Genomic DNA, 21,950 nt, shown 5'->3' with positions numbered 1-21,950 from the left:
AGATGTTTTTGAGGCCTTCTCCAATTTCCTTTCTCACTGTCAGTGGACATGCTCGGATGCAAAGTAGCTGTAATGGCTTCAATGATTTTTTCACTTAAAAGTGGTACTGTTTTTTTTTTTTTCCTGAGATTGGCATGTGCACATATGCATACATATGTGTTATTGCTTAGAGTGGTTAATATTAGAATCCATTTCTTGATGGTAGATACTGAATACTCTAAAAGTTTATTTATTCTTAGCATTTCAAGTCTAGCCACAAATCAGGTGACATCAAGGCCAACTCTAGTTTTGTGTTATTTAATTCACAGCAAAGATTCTCTATGTGGGCAGATCAGAAGCAGATTAAACAACAGGAAAAATCTTACTTTTTAAGGCCTGTGATGGTTGCACAGGTTCTGCTGTGGTTCTGTGCTGGCACTTTTTCCCCCCTCTGATGCTGCTGTTTTGTAACGTGTAATGATTGGAGTGCAGAACACATAACGAAATTTTGTCAATAATTGCTGTGTGAAAGTGGCACTGATAAACAGGAGCTTTATGATGATGAAATGCATGTAGTTTTAGTAATTTTAAAATAAGTTACATAAGTGTTTGGCCAATCTTATAAGCTTACCAGAAGCTGACTTCTGTGATACCCAGAACAAATTTTGATGTCAACAGAGCTTCATATTGAAAGAGAGGGAAAGTGAAGTACTGAGGATAGTACTGCAGTGTTTAACAAGCTTTAAGATCAGATCTAATATCTGATAAGATTTGCTGTTGAAAATACAATTAAATTGTATATAGAATAAGTCTTGTAGGTTGCATAAGTTTCATTTGTTTAAAACAATCCCAAAGCTTTTTCAGTTTTCTTTGTTAACTCAAGGTGTTGTAATTGATGAATCAGAGCTGTGTCTGAGTGGTACATGATGTTTTGCAAAGATGTATTTTATTAATGCTTTTAAATGGTGAACTTCTGATGAATTGGCATTAAATTCAGAGGTGTAGATATATAAAATTGAATTAATTTATGGAGTTTGTGTATGCTGTTAAAAATGGCATACCTTAGGTAAGTTTTGTCCCCTTCTTCTTGAGCTAGTGTAGCTGGGTCAAATTTAAGGTTGTTCCCAATATTAAATTATAAAGAAATTATAGTCATTCCAATTGGCCACACAATACCATCAGTAGCAAGCAACTGTACCTCCCTTGTCCTCTGAGACAACCATGTTTCCCTGCTGAAACAGCAACTGGGCATCCCTCTCTTCTGAGCTTCCTTTAGACTTAGGTGATACTGAGGAGGAAAAGAGGGCTCTCTCTTAGCCTCCTTTGGGGGTGGTTTTGCTGTAAGGAAACAAGAGGTGATGAGCAGATCTCATGGTTTGGGCTTGTGGGCTTGAGTTACTTCAACTCTGGCTGCAGCAGGTGTTTCAGAACTTTAGTCCACAGAGGGGGAATATTCCTTGAAGCACAGAAAGAAGAAAATGGGGCTTGATTGAAAAAAGGTTCTTAATTTCATTTTTGGTGGAGGCAAAGGGACGATTGTTTTATTTAATACATGATCTATTTTGATGCCATTTGCAAATTTAGCAGAGCCAGTGTTTCCAGTGGCTAGGTTTTGGCTCTGCACTTCCAGTTGGCTGATAACTGGAAACCCTCTTCAATCCTTTCTGACTTCAAAGCTGTCATTTGACTAAAATAGCTGCTTACTCCTGTTAACATTTTTTCTTTGTATTTAGAGATAAATCTTTCCTCTTGACCTTTTTTTGGCAGGTTAAATGTGCCAAGCTATTTTGGTGACCTTGTTTACCTTAAGCTTTTCTGTGTGTTTTCTTCAAAGTCTTTTGTACATGTGTTTCTGTTAAGCTTTCTTGTCCTGTGTTAGGAAATGGTTTGTCATGTATTAAATGGTACATGTAGGTTATTTTCATACAAAAAAAAAAAAATAAAGTTCATGCCTTTTCTGGGAATACACTGCATAATAAACTGCAGAACTACAGCTGCTGCCTTTATATTATTTTACTTCGTGTTGTTTGGCAGCTGTTCAACACAGGTAATTCTCTTCCATGATCAGTTGTAGTGCATAGGTTTCCCAAGTATAATGAAAATGCTTGGTACTGTCATCAGTGTTTCACCTTATCTGGTAATTCTGTTGAATTTAATTCAGCTTTTAATATTAACATCTTCATGAAAATGTGTGAAATTGTAGCAGCAAAATCAACATGATGATGGTTACTGGTGGCTAAAATGTTTTTGTGCAGATCTTTGACTTTGGCTTTACAAACCAAGTGACCCAACTGTAAACAATTTCAGTAACTCCATGCCTTAGTGCTAAACTAAATTAGGTCTTGGGTGTCCTGAGTGTGATATCTTTCTGTGCATGAACCTTAGTTCTTCTTCTGAGCTTAAAGGAAATTTCAGCTGATTAATTCAATTAAATTGCTCTGAATTGGCATTTAAAAAAAATTTTGCAATTCCTGTGTTTCAGTGGCTTCAAGATCTAATTGGTTTTAGCATATTTACCTAAGCTTCCATGCTTTATTTTTCAGTTTCTATTGCTTTAAGAAAAGTTTACAGTTATCTTTTTTTGGTTTTGCCTTTTTTTTTTTTTAATAGGATGAATGTTACCAAGTGAGACAAATATTTGCTCAGAAACTTCACAAAGGCCTTTCTAGACTACGGCTGCCACTAGAATATATGGCTATTTGTGCACTGTGTGCAAAAGATCCCGTGAAAGAGAGAAGAGCTCATGCTAGGCAGTGCCTTGTGAAGAACATAAATGTCAGAAGGGAATATCTGAAGCAACATGCAGCAGTTAGTGGTAAGAGAATAGAAGTCACTTTTTGCTACAAGCGGTGTAGTTCAAATATAAATGTGAGTAGACTCAAAACATTGATAGTTGTGGTTTATACACAGAATGACTGTAAATTTAATTTGGAGGTGTCTAATGAAAACTGAAAATTTTCAGGTTTTCTTTCGTGCAGATGTTTTTGTTGTTGTTTTTTGGGTTTTTTTTAACAGGCACTGCTGAGGTCTTTGAGTTCTGTTAAAAACTGTGCAAATGCTTATGCCTAAAATATATTGGAAGTGAAGTAATTTTCCAAGGCAATTATGTGTACTATTTGAACTTAAAAATGTTAATAATGTTCTAAGTGAAGTGACAATGATTAATTTTATTTCAGCAATTACTAATAAGTAACTTTAATACATAAATGCTGTCCTTGCACTGCTGTATTGAGTAGCACCCTGTGTTATTCCTGCAAAGGGCTATATTTGTTGGCACTTTAGGATGAGTTTATGCAATTCTGTCTTCTCAGTGCCAGTGGTCTAATCATGGGGATGCTTTGGAATTATTATGGACTCATGTCAGCTATTTTTCTTTTATTAAATCTGTCCTTTTGACTTAAAGCTACAGGCATACAGTATTACAGTGCTGGTACAGGGTCATAGGAAAAAAACCTAGACCTTTATGAAGAGCTATAGCATTTTTGAATGAGAGGTTTTGAAAGCTTTCTTTGTTTGAAAGATTACTGATGGTTTGACCTTTGTGAAATGAAAGGGATTTTTTTATCCTTTTAGCCTAAACCAGACCTATTTTGTGAATCTGATCTCAGAGATGCTGTCAGACAACTGACTTCCTTCTGTGTTTATGAATCACTTTATATTAGTTATGTCAGTCAGTCTTTCTCAGTCCCCTTAGACTCTGATCAGAAAATAAGTCTGCAGACAAATCCTTTTGTGTGTAATTAATTAGAGTTAAAGAAAAAAGGGGTACTTTTCTCCCACTCATGTGGTACTTTTCTCCCATGTTACAATAACATGTAAAAAAGAAAAAATAAATTGAATAAACACCTCTAAGTAATTTTAAGACTATTCCTCTTGAAAGTTGAGGAATAGTTGACTATTCCTCTTTTTAATTATGTAGACAGAAATCATAAGAATTATCATGTGTTTGAAATGTATGCTGCAAAGTTACTATCAAAAATCTGTGGAAGAAATTAAGAGGAACCTAGGTGTGTGTGCTTTTCTTTATCCAGTAGGACCTCAAAAGTGCACCTGATAAATTATTTTCTTGCTGAAATAATTGTGTGATGCCTTTTATTTGACATATGCTATAACACATGAGGAGTCTGGATTAAATATAGATTGCAGGATTTTTTGAGGATTACAATCTTAACTTCACACCATTCAGATTTACCAGTCTGAGCTTTCAGCAAATAAAATGTCTTGAACTCTTTGTATCCTAAAATATTCATATTGCAGCAGTTCAGCCAAAGCTCATTTCTGGAAATAACACAATATTTAAATGTGTTTCTCCCTCTGCCACTCGCCATGCTGGCCATGCAGTAAACTCAGGGTGGTTAATGATGGTAGTACCTCCTTTGGAAATCTGCATCTTTGCTTATTCCAGCTATTTGTCTCAATCTGTAAATGTGTGATTTTGTGATACATTTTGTCTCGAAAACTTCATACAGGTGAGGAGGATATCTGTTGGATATTTTGGGGGGAATTTCAGCTTTTGTTGAAAATATGGTAAATTTCTGTTTACCCTGCCTGAGGAAAACTTTCTAAGGACTGGTATCAGACAGTAAAACACCTCTTTCTTCCACACTGGCCTTTTATAGGCTGGCAGGAATTATTCTCAGCCCTCTTAAAATTCTCTTCAGAGTGGAAGCCACTCAAGAAGAGACTTATTTTGATTGTGTATCTTTTATTAGTTTCATCTTGGTAGAGACGTGTCTTGCATAGGAATTTTTATGTTCTCATGATGGGCTTTACTTGAAAGACAGTAAGCAGAAAAATTACAAGAGTAAAGATTAATTTTTTTTTAACAAGTGTTCTTCCTAAAAGCTCGTAAAGGACTCTTGTGAAGGGTTTTGGCACATTGTAGTTTTATGTGCTGGTAGGAAAACAACCCTATCTTTCAGGTAGGGTCTTCTTTCATTACAGATAAAAATTCTTTTTTTTTTCCCCCCCTACTGTTTTTTGTCATGACAGGGTTCAATATAATATGTATCAATATTTTTTCTTCCCCTGTTTTGTCTGGAACTAGTTAATTTTATTTTCCAGACCCAGTTGGAATTGTTATAGTTTTGTGAGAAATTGTCCAAGGCAGGAAGTTACTGAAAAACTGAGTTTATGAGCTCTTGATTAGCATTCTATTGAAGTTGCTAATTAGTACAAATAATACTGGGTTGGTTTGTCTGGGGCATATTTAACGCAAGCCAATTTTGCTAGTGTTCTGAAGTTGTAATTATATTCTTTTACTTCCCTGCCATCTTTATTTTTGTTTTTAGTCATACGTACAGCTGCTGGCAAAAATGCAGGACAGTGCTTGAAAAGAAGTAAAGGATATTTTCAAAGTTAATAGTGCAGTGTCAATTGTAACACACTAACAGCTGCTTTGCAAAGTACACTAGATTTCAATTACATAAATACAGCTTGAAACAGAAAGACATGGGGTGATTTTATATATTTTATGTAGACTGCATTACTCCTGTTTATACAGATTTCGAAGAAAGGGATAGTTTAAGACTTGACGTACACGTGGCAATTATTGTTAGTTTTGTAAAATTTACAATAATGGTGTATTTTGTTTGTGCACAATATTTGTCAGACAAATACTCATTTGTCAAGCAAATTACTCATATGAATGCATATACTGGAGGTAAAACTGTTAGTGTTCTAATATATTTTTAAATAGTTTTCAATGCATGTTGGTGTATATAATGATTTACAGATGTTTGGACTTCTTCATAACTGAATATGCTATAGGTAAAAGTTTACTGAAAGAAGGTTTTCCAGACTTGGCCATGCACTTACTGTCACAAAATGTGACTTTTCAAAAGCGGAACTGGGAATTTCCCTCTTCCCTTCTCATGTGCATTCAAGTCATATCAATACTACTACGATACTGCATTTGCCATGAGCACTAAAGATCAGATGCTTGTGCCATAGCAGTATACCTGGAATACCAGGATGCCTTCTTGTGACCATTGTCTTGCCTGTTGCACAGGGTACAGGTTTAGTAACTTAAGTGTGCTGTGTGTCCTCTGGCAGGCACTCAGGCATCAGGCTAAATAAAGCAGTGTAGATGTTTGCTGAAAAATGTTTTGGTGGTTTTTTTTTTTTAAATTTTGGTGTACAACTTGTTCATTTGTTGTCCGTGCCCCTTGGGAGATGATCTTGGAGGTGCTGGAGTTCATGCTCTGTGGTGTTGGTTGGGTCAGGGACTTGGTTATATTACAAAAAGTGCATTTTGTGATCATAACTCTGAGATTTCCATTGACATCAACCCTTACTTTTTGAATCCCCCAAGGGAGATAGGTCTTCAGACTGTCATGATGGAGGAAGGACTTTTTTGCAGTCCTGCTTAGGATTCTGAAAGTCTCAGAGAATGCTAGAAAATATTTTGAATGCTTTGGATGTCATAGTAAAGTTGTGCTGCTCTGTTTAGGTGGGATTGAGCCTTTCAAACTCAGTGCACTACTACCTTGTTACAGCTTTCATGTGACCTCCCACTCCTCTGGAAACAGATATTGTGGCAATTTGACTGCAAAATCCCTGCAGAAAGCCTTTGTTCTCTTGACAGCAAGGCTGCACACTGCCATGTCCAAAGAAATAGTAGTGGCTTATCCCGTAGTTATGCTGGTCTCACATCTTGCAGTCAACATGGATTTTGTGATCCATCCTCACGTCTGCTTTTCAAAGTCCTTCAGAATACAGGCTTTGAACTGAGGAAAGGATTGGGAGTAGGAGGTAACTGGAGCTGTATCTCAAGGTAGCTAGAAAACAAGTAGCCCTGAGTGAGAGATACTTAAAATCTTAATTGTTGTATGCATGAAACATGCGCACATCAGCCATGAAATTAAACATTATAGAGAAATTATAGGCCCACATGTGTTTATACCTTAATGTGTGCTGACCTCAAGATTTGCCCTCTCCTCTTTGGTAGAAAAGCATACTTCTTGGTATGTAGTTTTTTTATGCATCTTTCTTCTGCTTTTCAGAGAAACTGTTGTCACTTCTACCAGAGTATGTTGTTCCTTATACTATCCATCTTCTAGCTCATGACCCAGATTATGTCAAAGTCCAGGACATTGAACAACTCAAGGACATTAAAGAGTAAGACCACTTTTAATAGTGTTATTTCTTACTTTATTCTAAGTGGAATTTTAATTTGTTATTGTACCCTGTTACACAGTCCAGTGTGCATAATGATGCCAGTAACTTCTGTAAAATATTGAGAGAAATAGTAAAGGTGCTTTTTTAGTGCTCTATGGTATTTTATAGAGGAAACCTTCACCTTCTGCTCATCTTCATTTCATTTTTCCAAAATAACTGTTTTCTCAGAGTTAGACTAGTAAAAGCAGGATTTAATGTTCTCAAATGTGCTTTTTAAAGGAATTTATTTTGTACTTCGGTTCATGCGTGATACTGTGTTTCTCCTGTAGGTGCCTGTGGTTCATACTGGAAATATTAATGGCTAAAAATGAAAATAACAGTCATGCCTTTATCAGAAAAATGGTAGAAAATATCAAACAGACTAAGGATGCTCAAGGACCAGATGATCAAAAAATGAATGAAGTAGGTGATACTTTTTGATTGGAAATTGCATTTAATTCTGGTCTGCTAACGTAAAGGAGTTGCTTTTTGTGTATACACTAACTTCAAAATGTCTTTCAATAGAATTGTATGTATGAAAAGATATTTTATTTTCTGTAATAATTATATTTATTTTAGCTTAGATGGCAGTTATTTTCCTGTGCTTCAGTAATTCACATTTACAAGGGAGTCATAATAGTTTTCAGTTCTTCTGTTTCTGTCTTAGTAAGATTACTAAACACTAACTTCAAATAGATATAAACAATAAAATTTACTGCTTAAATCATTCACTAAAGTGCTTTTTAGTATTTAATTTCTAAAGTGCAAGAGTAAATTTAATGGAGGAAGAAAAACATATAGAAATCTCTGGTATTGAGTAGTGCATGTATCAAACTCTTTTTTTTTTTTTTTGTGGTTTTAGCATCACATCATATTCAAATTTGTCCCTTTTCTGCTTTTCCCACAGAAATATGTTTTAGGTAGTGGATGGGTGGGATATGTGTGCTCATTTGGTTAACTTTGTCTTAGAAACTATGGCAAGCACTACTCTTAAGTGCAGAAAGACCATGAAAATCATCAGTCTTCAACTGTTAGACTCACAATGCTTTTGCTTTTACCATCTGCATTTCAGTATCCTGACAGACACTGTTTAAAATGCAGGCTATAGTTAAATATTTAAGATGATTGCTTTTGAACTGTTATTTTTTGTGGTCCTGTGCATGAAAGATACACTGTCTTTTGTCAAGATTTTCAATGAACTGGTTTTTAAATTTTATTTTTTACAGAAACTATATACAGTCTGTGATGTAGCAATGAATATCATTATGTCAAAGAGTACAACATACAGTTTGGAATCCCCTAAAGACCCTGTACTTCCAGCCAGATATTTTACTCAACCTGACAAGGTATACTTTGGCATTTAATTTTTTTTGCGATAAGTCTGTTTAAATATTTCCTAGTTGTAATTCATGGTTGTTTTTCTTAACTATTTCTTGTAACTTCAGACTTCTCCCCCTTACATTGTAATTGAAAATGTATGTATATATGTTTTCATAGATATTTTATATATATATATGCACACACCAAGTTCTCTTCCCCCCTACTCTCATATTACTGTTCTAGTTTAAAAATTCAAAAGCACAAATTATGTGAATTAAATCTTGCAGTGCAATCTGCAGAATGTTTGTCTCTCATTCGCTGATTATTGCTGTAATTGTCCCCACCCCCTTTTTTTTCAGAATTTCAGTAACACCAAAAATTATCTTCCTCCAGAAATGAAGTCTTTTTTCACCCCTGGAAAGGTAGGTATGGTATGGGAGTTGAGGTTTGGTGCTGTGTTTGTGTTCTGGTTTGTCTTTGTTTTTGGAGTGACAGTTTTGTTTACTTTCTCTGTGGGCTTTTTTGGTCATTTTGTTTTTTGAAGAAAACTAGCATGTAATTAATGAAACACTATGTTTAAGAGAACAGATTGTTTCTAGGTATAAAGACATGGGTAAAAGGAAAACTGCTGCTGTCTGTACTGGGTAGTGGCAACAATAGGCAAAACCTGTTACCTTTAGAAGGAGAGGATCCAAAACCACCCCAGTATAACCCATAATATTTGTCACGTTTACAAAATGATTAACCTTTTTAGACTGCAGAAGACTACAATGTTGCATACCAAGTGGCAGCTATGGAAAACTCTAACAGAAATAATTTTAAAAATCACATAATTAATCTTTGGCAAAGCTGACTACAATTTTACAGTACCTTACAAGATAACTGACTGTTCTATAGTTTTGGTAATTTGTTCCTTCAGAATATGCATTCTATTGAATAGCAGTGTTCTTTCTTCACTAAAACTAAACCCAGGTACTCTTTAGGATAAAATTAATTATCTGGTAAAGGAACTGACAAACTGTGGTCTTCATCTGGATTAATGCATCCTGTTCTAAATGACAAAGAACATTAATTTGTTACCTTATGAAAGAAAGAAATCTTCATTACCCTTAACTTTGCTAATGAAGCATGAACTGTCAGCTAGTAACTTAATAAAGGAGGAGTGCAAGCTAGGAAAAGAAGCAGATTTCTCTTTGAGAAATTGAAAGTCAACATTTATGGATTGGAATAGATCATCATTCTTTTCTTGTGAATTCTTATGAATTCTAAGTTAACTTTGATATTATTTAAAATTTCTGTTGCTGAGTACTCTAGCTCTCCCTGTGTTGTTTTGAAACTTTGTGACAAACAGGAGAGGTGTATTTGACCACCAAAATGTTCAGTTTCTTCACTATCACGAGAGGAGCATGAAATGAAAGTTGGTCTGGGGAGTCTTGTTTTTGCGAGTGGAAGACTGGCTTGGGTGAATGTTAGTGGAGTGGATATAAGTAGATAACACTGAGGGCAAGAAGGCTTTGAGTGTGTTCTGTGAAAGGGAGGAGCTCTTTGTGCAGGCCTTCATAGTCCCTCTTCAGCAGGAAGTCCAGTTCAGTGTGTATTTGAAAATCTCTTTGCTTTTGAGCTCTTTCAGAATACACTGATTAACATTTAGTTCTAAACTAATAGAAGTAAATTGTTAAGCTGGATTTAGTTCTCCAAGGTTTATTTTTGGAAAGCATATGCTATCTTTTTTTTTTTTGGGCTCAGTGCAGAGTGAATCCTTCTAAGTGTAAAATTCCCTCTGGCTATAAAAGTATAACCAGAAATTCCATGGTCTGTAGCTCTGAAAAAAGAAGCACCCAAGGCTGATAGGATATGCATGTTGAACTTTTTGTAGCTGTCACTAACTGCAGACATAGTTAGAATCTAATATTGGAGGAGAAGATGCATAATGAGAGATGCAGGGAATGGTCTTTGACTCAAAATTTTTTTACATGTGTGTTTGGCATTCTCTTTAAGAATAATTGAACTCTTTCAGCTCTCTCAAAAGTCAGTATGAGCTGGAGGCGTTTGGCAGGTCTGAAAGATAATCCAGTTAAATTAATAACCTGAAGCTCACCAGTGTCTGGAAATTGTGGCACTTAATAAAAGCCTAACATTTTTAAATCTGTGAAAGAAGTATCAGAATTTTCTCCACATTATTTGGCTTTGGAGATTCTCATTTATTCCCTGTTGAAACTAATGTGGTTTCCAGTAATGTCTCCTTTGCTGAAAGGGCCATTGTGCTGCTATTTCTCCCTCAGTGGGCCAGGTGCTTTTCTGATGCAGATGGGGAGCTGGTTCAGGTAGATAAATCAGCAGAAAGCAAATGGCACACAAAGTGACACAGTGCCTGACTGCATGGTCTGGTGAGCACAGAGCACTGCCAATGAGAAGAGGACAGAATCTAAGGCTAGAGAGAAGAACACTAGCTTTGGTGGGAGCTAGTTATTTGATTGCAGCTCCTTCAGCTTCCTTCTGGTCTCTGTTGTAGCTTTCATACGACAATGTTTATCACTTTGTGTTAAAATTAACATAATGATTGCAGAAAGTGAAATCTGTGAGTATTTTAAGCATAGTACATGTTAACAATATCTGAACGTGTAGCTTAAAATAAAGGCAATATATTTTTGGTTTCAGCCCAAAGCAGCCAATGTTCTTGGAGCAGTTAATAAGCCTCTTTCGTCAGCAGGCAAGCAGTCTCAATCCAAATCTTCACGAATGGAAACTGTAAGCAATGCCAGCAGCAGTTCAAATCCAAGCTCTCCGGGAAGGATCAAAGGGAGGTTGGTAGACAACAAAGGATCTTTGATATTTCAAATATTTGTAATGGAAACTTTGAATACTTCTATAATGTTTTCTAAGTAAAAGACAGAATTATTTTATCTTACATTGAAGTAAAGTTACAGTACCACATTGGTATAACTGAAACCATGAATATGGCTTTCTAACTCCAGAAATAAATTTTCTTAAAAAACCCCAAAACAACAAAAACCCACCAAAAAAACAATCAAGAACCAAAAAACAAAACAACCAAAAAAACCCCCAAACCCCAGAATCAAATTACATCCAGAATTGGCTGAAGGAAAAAAGGAAAGCCTCATGTTTTAATTTTTTTGAGGACAGGGTTGGGGTGTTTTAGGTAGATAGCAATGTCCCCCCCCACATACATGTGTACACATGTATATATGTGTGTGTGTACACACAGCTGCAGTCCCTGGGAACCTGGCTGTAATGCTACAAACACATCCCACCCAGGGAGAACTGGTAAACCATTGTAGTGGTCCTGCATGACTTCCTCCTCAAGTCCTGCACTTTGCTGGACTTTGCAGACAAATATTTTTGGATTTTAGGTTAGTTTTGTGATGGAGAGGTGAGTGCACTGTAATGCTACATAAGTCATCTTCTAGTTACCCATCTTTAAAATTATAGCTTGCTTTGTGTCAGTTTTGTATTCATCAATCTATGTATCTTACGTTAATTTTTTTTCTTTTAACTGAAAGTCACGTTGTCACTAGTGTTTTGTTTGTTTTTTTTTTTTTTCTGACAGTGAGAGATTGTATCGCCCCCACTATTTGTATTCTTTCTATTGTTTCACATTCTTTCAAGACTTAGGAAATGTTATATTTGAATTTAAGACTTCTTATTTGGTACTTCTGTGACTATTCAATATGTAATATTAACTTTAAATGTAGTGCAGTGTTTTGCAAGAAATATTTCTCCACTAGAAAGTCTGCAGAAAGGCTTGTTTCTTACAAGTCGTGCAGGTTCACATGCTGCACTGTATTACTGGCTGATGACAAGTTCTAGCACTCCAGATTTCTCTCTATATCCAGCAAAACGAATCTGAGGTCAAATTTTAAAAAATGCTGCACTCACAGCCTAACATGTTCTGCCATCTTCATGGTCTCTCCAGTTCACATAAATTTAAGGGATTAGTGTTTTGGGTGGAGATGCCAAAGACAAAGAGAAGAGATGGGAAGGATTCAGGATGCACAGTATTTCCAGTTTAGTCTGTCTGAATATGTACAGGCAGATTGGCATCTTTTGAGAGGATGTATAAAACCTAAGCTTCCCATTACATCCCAGTAAATACAGATTGTACACCTGTAGGAGTGAGAGAACATCTTTCACTCACTATGCAGTGCCCAGGCCAGGGAGTTGAATTTGTGTGTTTGAATACCACTTGTCATTTCCACACATAGCATATTTCTTTTCATTAAAAAAACATGCACTGGTATTTAAAAATCTTGCTTCTGCAGATGAAATGAAATGCCTTGTGTATTGGCTTTTGTGCATTACCTTTATCTGTGGGTCTCAGTGTTTTACATATGCAGGAGGCATTATTGTCCACGCTTAACATTTGTAGAAACTGAAATAAAAATGAAATTACTGCTGCAAAAAGCAGAGGGAAATTTGAATTGCTGTTTTATTGCCTAAACCTCACCATAGGAAGATGTGTGTTCTTTGGCTGTGGTCTGTCTGTGGGAATCCTTGATGGCTATAGCAAAGTGTAGGCAATTGTATGCAAACACAGATCTCTTACAACTCATACTCTTCTGTTTAAAAAGGCTGCTTATCTTTCCCAGTGAAAAAAGAAAATTGAATGTGGTTTTGATCCAAACATTTGTCTTGAGACCTCGGTGATGTGGCTTGTGATACTTTGTATGTATAGTCCCACACTGAAAGGTTCCTTCTGCCAAATTGTTCTTGGTTTATTAATAGATTTTTTAAATGAAAATTGCTGTCCCTAGTATTTTTAATGATTGCCCAATGTATTATAATAATGAGGGAAATATATGTTTATTCATCCTAGGCTTGACAGTACTGAAATGGACCACAGTGAAAATGAAGAATTCACACTGACTTCACCCTTACCAGGAAAGAAAACTGACAAAAGGGACGACTCTGATCTTGTAAGGGTGAGCTGTTAAAAATTAATGTGATGATATTTGAGATCATTCAAAAAAATATGTTGAAATGTGAAACTGAGCTGATAATTTAAACTACTGGAAAATGTGATTAGAGTTGGATATGAAAATACAATGAAAAAAAGGTTCTGTTTCTCATGGAATCATATAGGTTGCAAAAGACCTTTAAAGGCCATCAAGTCCAGCCATTAACTTGGAAGAGTGAAGTCCACCACTCAAAATCATGTCCCTGATGTTACAGAGGCTTTGGAGAATCCTTACTAATTCTTATCAATGGATATATATATATATATATATATATATATATATATATGTAGTTCAGTAAGCAGAAAGGTTTCTAATGAGGATGTAAAACATCTCACTCAGATGTAGTGCTTTAATATGTAAAAGAAGTTGCAAGCAGGCTAAATATTACCTTAAGAAGTATTTATACCTGTATCAGAATACAGAAAAATAAACCACAGAAGAAAATTATAATGGTATTGTAATTCTAAAAACAGGTCAAATAAAATAATGAGAATTTCCCTTACCACTAGTAAGTTTCACTTCTTTGTGCCTTAATAGTATTTGACAGTCTGTAAATTTTGTACTATTTGGGATATGCATGAGAAAGTAATAAGATCAGATTTGCTAGAATTGGATTTTCTAGGCTGCATTAAGGATGTCCTGTATCTGATGTCACTGCTGCTCTATTTCTTTTTACTGTCTCTGACATTTCTCTATTCTCTCATTATGTCATTCTGGTGCATTTTTCTAGGGTGCTTGGGATATAAGCTACTGGCTAGTAAAAATTACTGAACTTTTGCTTGTCTTGAAGGATAAATAACCACCTTATACTGTGGGGAAAGCAATCCAGTTTGTAACTAAATAAGAAAAATCTGGAATCTCTTGTCAAAAAAAAAAAGAAAAAAAAAACACAAAAAACCAACCAAACAAACAAAAAAACCCCCCAAAAACAAAAACGAAACCAAAAAAAAAAAAAAACCAAAAAAAAAACCCAAACAAACAAACAAAAAAAAAACCCACCAAAACCACTTCTGTAAACCCTAAAGTCTGAGAGTCCAGACCAGTTCCTGGCATGCAGTTCATGTTTAGAAGCATTAGTTTGAACTGGTAACTACTGAGAAATGTCAGTGATAAAGCAAATACAGGTCAGTGTCTTGAGTACTTTTGAGTGCATCATTCCACTTTGAATCTGTAAGGGAGTTGCTCAAGATTGTGGATTCAGAACTCATTTTTGTTTGTTTGGAGATGGGGAGCAGATTACAGCAAGCATTAACTGAGAAGCAGGATTTTGATTGGGTAGCAGATGGTCCATGTTCTAAAGGCATCGCTGTTCAGGATATTTTTCTAGATTAACACTTTAGATTAACAGATTAACACCTTAGTTCTAAGGCTGTGGGACTCTGTTTAGCCCCAGGGAGAAACTTTGCTTTGAAAATTGGCAGCAGTTACTTACCAGCTAAAAGAAGGTGCAGTGACAGATTTGCTTCTGCAAAAGCAAATAAAGTGGGGAATAAAGAGAATGTCACTGAAGACATGAACTGACAGGAGATGTCATCATTGTTCAAACAATTTTCTCATTCTCTTCTAGGCTAATTTTTTGTCCTTCAATTTATTTTCCTTTTTACCCTCATATTCTTCCTAGAATTTCTTTCTGCTTTTCTTGAAAAAGGTTTTTGGGTAAAATGGAGACATGAATGAATATGTAAGCTGACCTGTAACCTTCATTCAGGTTTTAAATGATGTATCTCTGATTATATAGATGAAATTTCAATGTGGCAAATACTAATAAATGCATTGAAATACAGTAGTGTTACTATGAAACAAATATTGTGTACTAATATGTTATTGTGAAACAGAACTAGTGTAAATATGTTGGATAATTTCATGATGTGAAACGAAAGAGTCATGATCCCCATGAATTGGTGGATGGGTAATATTTTCTGCTTTTATTTTTCTGAGGATTGATTGGGGCCTTAGTAGGTGCTTATTGAATTCTTTGCACTGTTTATGACTCTTTACTGTGCTCTTTAGAGAACTAGAGCATGGAGAGGAAAAGGAAAGATTCTATGAATATGTTTTCAAACCTTATGATTCAGAATGGGTTTCTACCTTTGTTGATGTGTTAGAGAGAAGGGATGCCATCCAGAGGAACCTTGACAGGCTTGAGGACTGGGCCCAGGGAAACATCAGGAGGTTCAAGAGCTCCAAGTGCAAGGTCCTGCACGTGGCTCCAGGCAATCCTCAGTATCCATACAGGCTGAGGGATGAAGGGATTGAGAGCAGCCCTGCAGAGAAGGAGTCTCAGGGTCACTCGTGTATGAGAAATGGGAAATGAGCCAGCCACATGTGCTCACAGTCCAGAAAGCCAGCTGTGTCCTGGGCTGATCAAAAGGAAACTGGCCAGTGGGGGCAAGGAGGGGATTCTTGATGTCTCTTGGGACTCTCATCTGGAGTGCTGTGTCCATCGCTAGGTCCCCATTAGAAGATAGACATGGAGCTGTCAGAGCAGATCCAGAGAAAGGCTACAAGAATGGTCAGAGGGCTGGAACACCTCTGCTCAGAGGAAAGGCTGGGAGAGTTGGGATTGTTTAGCTTGAAGCAGAGAAGGCTCTGGGAAGACCTTATTGCAGCCTTCCAATATGATGGGGGCATGTAAGAAAGATGGAGAAAGACTTTTGACTTGTCCTGTAGAAATGGGATAAGGGGCAGCAGTGTTAAACTGAAAGAGGTGAGGTTTATTGGACATAAGAAAGGGATTGTTTACAGTGAGGGTGGAGGGACACTGGAACAGATTGCCCAGATGTGTTGTGGATGCTCTATCACTGAAGATGTTCAGGGTCAGGTTGGATGGGGCTTTGAACAACCTTGTGAAAGGTGTCCTTGGCTATGGCAGGATGGTTGGAATGAGATGACCTTCAGAGGTCCCTTCTGACCCAAACTGTTTGTTTTAAGGCTTGGGTGGATTGTTTTACTGCTCAGAGGAAATGTTGATATTCCTCTGACAACAGTGACTTGGCAGCTACCACTAATTCCTGTGCTTCCTTCTATGGTTGTAAAGTCAGGTTGCCCACTGTCTTCTATATTAGTGCCTTGCCAGTGCCAGCACAGGAGCCAGGCATAAGTGCCCTGCAGCTCACAAGAAGAGCTGAAGGCACAAGTTGGCAATTCCCATCTTCTCTGTCTCTATATCTTCCTGTAGATAGAAATGCAGTTATGGATGTTCTGTCTTACTGTGTTGGACACAGCAGAGGATACAAACGAGGAAGGCCTTACACACTTCAGGGTTTTAACTACTCACCTTTCAAATAATCTTTCCCCATTGTCTGCTATTTTATATGTAGGTGTGTGTTTATATTTTTTGCAAATGTTTTTGAAATGAATACGGTAAACAATCTGAGACAACTTGGGTAATTTGAAGACTCTTGTTGGAGGAAGCTTCTGCAAGTGACTGTTTAATATGGCGGTTTAATTTTTTAATTTAATGGTGCAATCTTGCCTTTTCAGTCCGAGATGGAGAAGCCTAGAGGAAGGAAGAAAGCCACTATCACAGATTCAGAGGAGAAGCTAAGCATAGATGACCTGAATAAACTGGGTCAAGAGCAGAAGCTTAGAGGTAGTCAACGGGGAAGGAAGAGACCTGCAGTTGTATCAGAAGCTGATGAAACACAATGGCAAGAGGAAAAACGGCTAAAAGAAGATGTGATAGAAAGTGAGGATGAACAGAACAGTCCACCAAAGAAAGGGAGAAGAGGACGCCCTACCAGAACAAATAATGGGGCAACACCAAAGGAAGAACCAGTGGCAAAGTCATCAAAAAGGAGCAAAAAAAAACAACCGCCAGCAGCTGCAGTGGAAGAGGAGGAGGAGGAGGAAGAAAGGCAAACTGAAAACATTGAACAAAAACCAAAAGGCAGGCAAAATAGGACATCAAAAAGAACACAGCAGAGGTAAGTCTATCTTCTTGTAAGCTTTGTCATTTTATCTTTGGACATTAGTTATAATTTGATGCTTTGCAATTTGGGTCTTCCTCAAAACAGAGCAGAGCCATCTGAAAGTAGTACAGTTGAATCAGCACAGTCTACGCCACAGAAAAGACGAGGAAGGTCATCACAAACACCACCAGCACAGCAAAAAAAAGTGTAAGTCTTCTAAATCTGTGTTTAGTGAAAATTAAATAATGCCCCTGTGCCCCCAAGCAAACCTTTACTGGAAATATTTCAGAATGCTAGTTAACAGTTAAGAAAATAAATTGCTATTGTTATTTCTAAAATGTTTTCCTTAGCTGCTTCTCCTAGGGCGTCTCACAACAGAGCAAGAGGCTGTAAGTAATTTTAATGTGCTCAAGTAGCATGTATGTAGCTTTGCTTTTTTAGGAGAAAAGTCAATAAAGCATACAGAAGTCTTGAAGACAGGGCTTTGTTAGGACTTAAAGGAGAGGAAAAATGACCTTGTTTGTTTTGGATAGCAGGGAAAAATCAAATTGTTACTATGGTGAAACAGAATTGTGGAGAATTAAGTTTATTCGCATTCTCCTTAAATTAATGTTCACTTTCTAATTTGTGGCCTTCTTACTATCCACTTAAATAATTTTCATGTGGAAAAGATGTGTTGTGATCAGTGAAGGGTAATAGCTTCTGAAAATTCTGAAGTGCATTAAGGTCCCAAATGAAGGTAAACTTGTTGTTGGCTAGCTTCATTTTTTGTGCCTGCTATAGGAAAATACAGGTATCTGTACCTTTTCTGTACATGTATAGTTAATATATGTAAGCAGAGTGCACAAGGGGTTATTTGACCACTTGTATCAAACTGCAGCTCATGGAGAATATTTACTTTTCTAGAACCTGATATAAATTCCTTGGGGCACTACTTGAGGACATCTACTGTCTGACACTCTTGTATATCTCTGTTGTCTGTCTGGCTTCTGGGCTTAGTTAGCATCACATTGCACTTCCTCTGGCAGTGTAGTGTACTGACTTGCCTTATAACAGGGATCTTCCCTACAGGAGAACCTTGCCTGAACAAGCTTTTGTACCCTCAGTTCAAATTCTGGGCTCACTCTGGATCACATGATCTGGCATATTGCTTGCTATACATCCTGACCTTTCCAGTTTCTCTGCCTCAGGTCAGACCTGTGCTTCTCCTTTCCTCTGTAACCAGAAACACAGGAGCAACACTGGCTGGTTACTCCAGAAGTCACTACTACACATGCAGTAGAACAAGAGTTGGAAACTGCTACTGCCATGCAGGGAAGACAAACCAACAAGTTATTGTTGGGTGATGTGCTATCTGGTGTTTGTCAAATGTGCCCTTTACTAAATATATAAATAACTTTTCTCTGTGAAGTTGGTATGTTTCTTACTCCATTTTAAGCTGACAGTAAAATATATCAATACTCACAATCAGTAACAAGCATAGCTCTCATTCACTTGTATGAATGTTGTTCCTGTCAGCTGTCAGGGTTCAAAGTTGTTGGACCTATTCTAGATTTCATAAAAAAAAAAAGTGGGTTGTGTTTGTTTGTTTGTTTTATCAGACCACCCATATTTTTTGACTGTTCTTTTCCCAAATCTGCAAGAAAAACGTGAGACAGTAGCCATTTCTCAGTCTTCAAAGTGCATTGTAGTCAAGTCTTTCTTCCATCTACATGAGTTTTCACTGAAGTAAGTTGATAGACTGAGCCAGCATTGTGTACTGCAAGATAAATATATTTATACCAAATGCTTAAAGCTTTCTGTGCTCCTTGGGAGCGGATTGGGCATAATAATTTGGGACTTTGTGTATGAGGTGATAATGTATCCTGTGGGTGGTAGTGTATAAGCTATTTCTGATAGCAAATCGGGTTACCAATTAGCACACATGAACAGGCTTATTTTGTGATATGTGAAAGGAACAACCTAGCTTGTGAATAATTCTTGTGCTTCCTTTTCCATTCGGTTGCTTCTACCAGTCTTGGAGGACTTGAGCTGGGCTAATTTGTGTTAAGCGATGGCAAGTTGGTTGGTTTGGAAATACTATAATTGCTATGCAATTGCGAGATTTTATTTTGTCTGAATTTTAGTGGTTCTCAGGATTGAAAATTCCTACCGCTTTCATGATGTGATGGCATCAGAGTATGATTGTTTTGGATCTGTGCCCCTACTGGAGATTGAAGTCTGTCTGTTGTGTGCCCGGAACTGAGTTTCCAGTTTCATTTAAACCAAAACGTCACCAACTTTGGTGCACCAAGACTGCACCTGCAGTAAATGGGATGATTCAGTGATTTGATTCTGAATTGTGCTGCTGTAATGTGGGTGCAGCTGTGGAGTTTTGGATACATTTATAGTTGGCTTTTCTTTAAAGGCAAGGGGTGTTGGCTAATTCTCATTTTAAGCAAATGGGTGCTTTCTGCTTGTGGCACAAATGACCAACACAGTTTAAGATTTTGTTGACTGATTGTTCTTGATTATCCTGATTAAGATATTGTTACGCTGGTTATCCCTGAGGTAGCTTGGACGATTTGCATTTTAGGTGTTAATTTAATGGGTAGCAATATGGGTTCTTCTAGGTCTGAAAAAACATAGATGCAATTATTCAAATTTGTTATGTAAGAAGTCCTGGAGAAGTAGAGTACATCTGTTCATGGAATTGAATAGAGAGAAAACTAACAAACAATGTTCAGTCTCTGGCTCTTTGGCTTTTCCTGTTCATTGGTAGTGTTGTGTCAACCTATTTTGGCCTGTATCATGGCACTGAAGAGAAAAATCTGTCATGTCTATAGAGGCAAAATTGTTCAACTTTGTGCTCCTGGGCCTCTATTGTGGAACAATTTTGTTTTCAAATAGTGTTGTCCAGCCTCCTAGTTTCACTTCAGTTCTGTGCATGGCTGAACTAGACAGGTGTAAAAGACAGCAGCATTATAGAACATGAAATGGTAATGCTGCTGTTTTTGTCAGCTGGAATGTTTGCTCTGCTCTACTGTTTATACATACATATTGCAGATGTACAGGGGCTGTGAAGCTGATCTTTATTGTTCTTCTTGTAGCCGTGCAGGGCGTTCTAAACAAGCAGCCAGTAAAGAGAATGAATCCAGTGAAGAGATGGATGTGTTTCAAAGTGGTTCACCTGTCAGTGATGATATTCCTCAGGAAGAAGTAATGGAAGAAGAGGAAGTTTCCACAATCAATGTAAGAGAAATGCCTGCTCTTTTCTTTGTGAGTCTTTATGGTGTTCTCTGTGTATTGATGATCAGCCAATGACCTCTGTTCTTAGAATGACTTCTCATTTTTAGAACTTAACCTTCCTCCTTTGAAATGAATGGGGTGGTTGTCAACCAGCACTGTTGTGTAGTGGAGCTGCACTGTAGTTTCCTAGAGAAACTGCATTTCTTAGAAAATAATTTTTTATCAAGTATCTTGAAGTTTCTGTCCTGTGTAGCCTTTCTTATCTGTATGGCAGAATTGTGTAGCATCTAATGGGAATTATTTTCTGTAACTCCTGCCATTCTTCTCATCTAGAGTTTAATAATAAATAAAGCTTCTTTATGCAAAACAGACACACCAAATAAATAGTACTGGAAAATAAGCATGGAGTCTTGGAACAGAATCCTAAACTGATCTCTTCCTCTTACCAGCATATGTTAAAATGAGTTCACTTTCGTATTCATAGAAATACATTTGGCAATGTTAGTAGTCGCACTAAAACTGAGAATGCCTTCACACTTTTGGATAAATCTGATGGTTGGAGCATCTGAGGTATGGAAACTCTGAGAAAGGAAACTGCATTGTTGTGAATTCCATTGAGGATGCGGGTTCAGTAAATGAAGTTAGGTCCTGGTCACTGAGTGAGACTTGTACTTGTGACCAAAGTAAGTCATGAGTAATGAATGACGCTGCGTATGGATACTCAAACATTATTGAGTGAGCCTGGGCATTTTTTCCCATTGTAAAATGTATTTGTTCTTGAATTTTTCAAAATTTTTCTGTAAAAAAACATTTAAAATATCTTTTCTCCAAATAGGTCCGTCGCAGAACTTCCAAAAGGGAAAGACGATGAGTGAACATGTAGTTACCAGCCTTCCAGGTGAAAGCTTTGAAGAATGCTTTTAATATAAAGCTTGAGACTGAATGAAGCTGTTAGTGCACAAATGGGGTTGCTGAAGAAAAGACAAAACCTATTTTACTGCCCCTGCATTTGCAGTCCCTAGGTCACAAGCTTTAGCCACACACATGTTGATATCATTAACTGTGGATTTTTGTGAAGTGTAATGTGCGCTGGCTTTGTAGACATATGAACTAAAGAAGAAAACTGTAAATAGTTCTTTTTTTAATGTTTCTGACTTATAAAGTGCTTGTATAGCTTTTATCTGCGGCTTTAAACTGACAGTACCCCACTGTTTATTGGATCGATTGATTTAAAAAAAGAACAGAGTTTGTTGAAAATTGATCTCAAGCAATATCTGTCAGTGTTCGTATTTGTACTCTTGTTGACATTTAACTGTGAAAAACAAGTCAGTTGAACAAATAGTGCCACATTCTTTTGCCACTATTTGTCAAGGAGAAG

The 21,950-nt window shown here is 36.9% G+C and overlaps 1 protein-coding gene across 4 annotated transcripts in view; it reads left to right on the top strand.

Moving 5' to 3' along the window:
- PDS5B (PDS5 cohesin associated factor B) overlaps window positions 1–21,545 on the top strand; it is a 99,104-nt gene extending 77,559 nt beyond the window's left edge. Inside the window, exons 25-35 of one of the 4 annotated variants that reach the window (XM_064409039.1) lie at window positions 2,590–2,794; window positions 6,984–7,098; window positions 7,428–7,560; window positions 8,364–8,483; window positions 8,817–8,879; window positions 11,116–11,261; window positions 13,292–13,391; window positions 16,917–17,359; window positions 17,450–17,551; window positions 20,434–20,575; window positions 21,408–21,545. In XM_064409039.1, the coding sequence (XP_064265109.1) occupies window positions 2,590–2,794; window positions 6,984–7,098; window positions 7,428–7,560; window positions 8,364–8,483; window positions 8,817–8,879; window positions 11,116–11,261; window positions 13,292–13,391; window positions 16,917–17,359; window positions 17,450–17,551; window positions 20,434–20,575; window positions 21,408–21,443 (1,605 nt within the window). In that variant the 3' untranslated portion in view covers window positions 21,444–21,545. Of the gene's footprint in view, window positions 1–2,589; window positions 2,795–6,983; window positions 7,099–7,427; window positions 7,561–8,363; window positions 8,484–8,816; window positions 8,880–11,115; window positions 11,262–13,291; window positions 13,398–16,916; window positions 17,360–17,449; window positions 17,552–20,433; window positions 20,576–21,407 lie in introns of all 4 variants that reach the window. The other 3 variants (XM_064409038.1, XM_064409041.1, XM_064409040.1) reach the window with 3 other exon arrangements.
- Window positions 21,546–21,950: the final 405 nt, after the last annotated feature.

This window comes from Passer domesticus, chromosome 2, assembly GCF_036417665.1.
Source record: "Passer domesticus isolate bPasDom1 chromosome 2, bPasDom1.hap1, whole genome shotgun sequence".
NCBI lineage: Eukaryota > Metazoa > Chordata > Aves > Passeriformes > Passeridae > Passer > Passer domesticus.
This window is presented reverse-complemented; position numbering and strand designations above follow the sequence as displayed.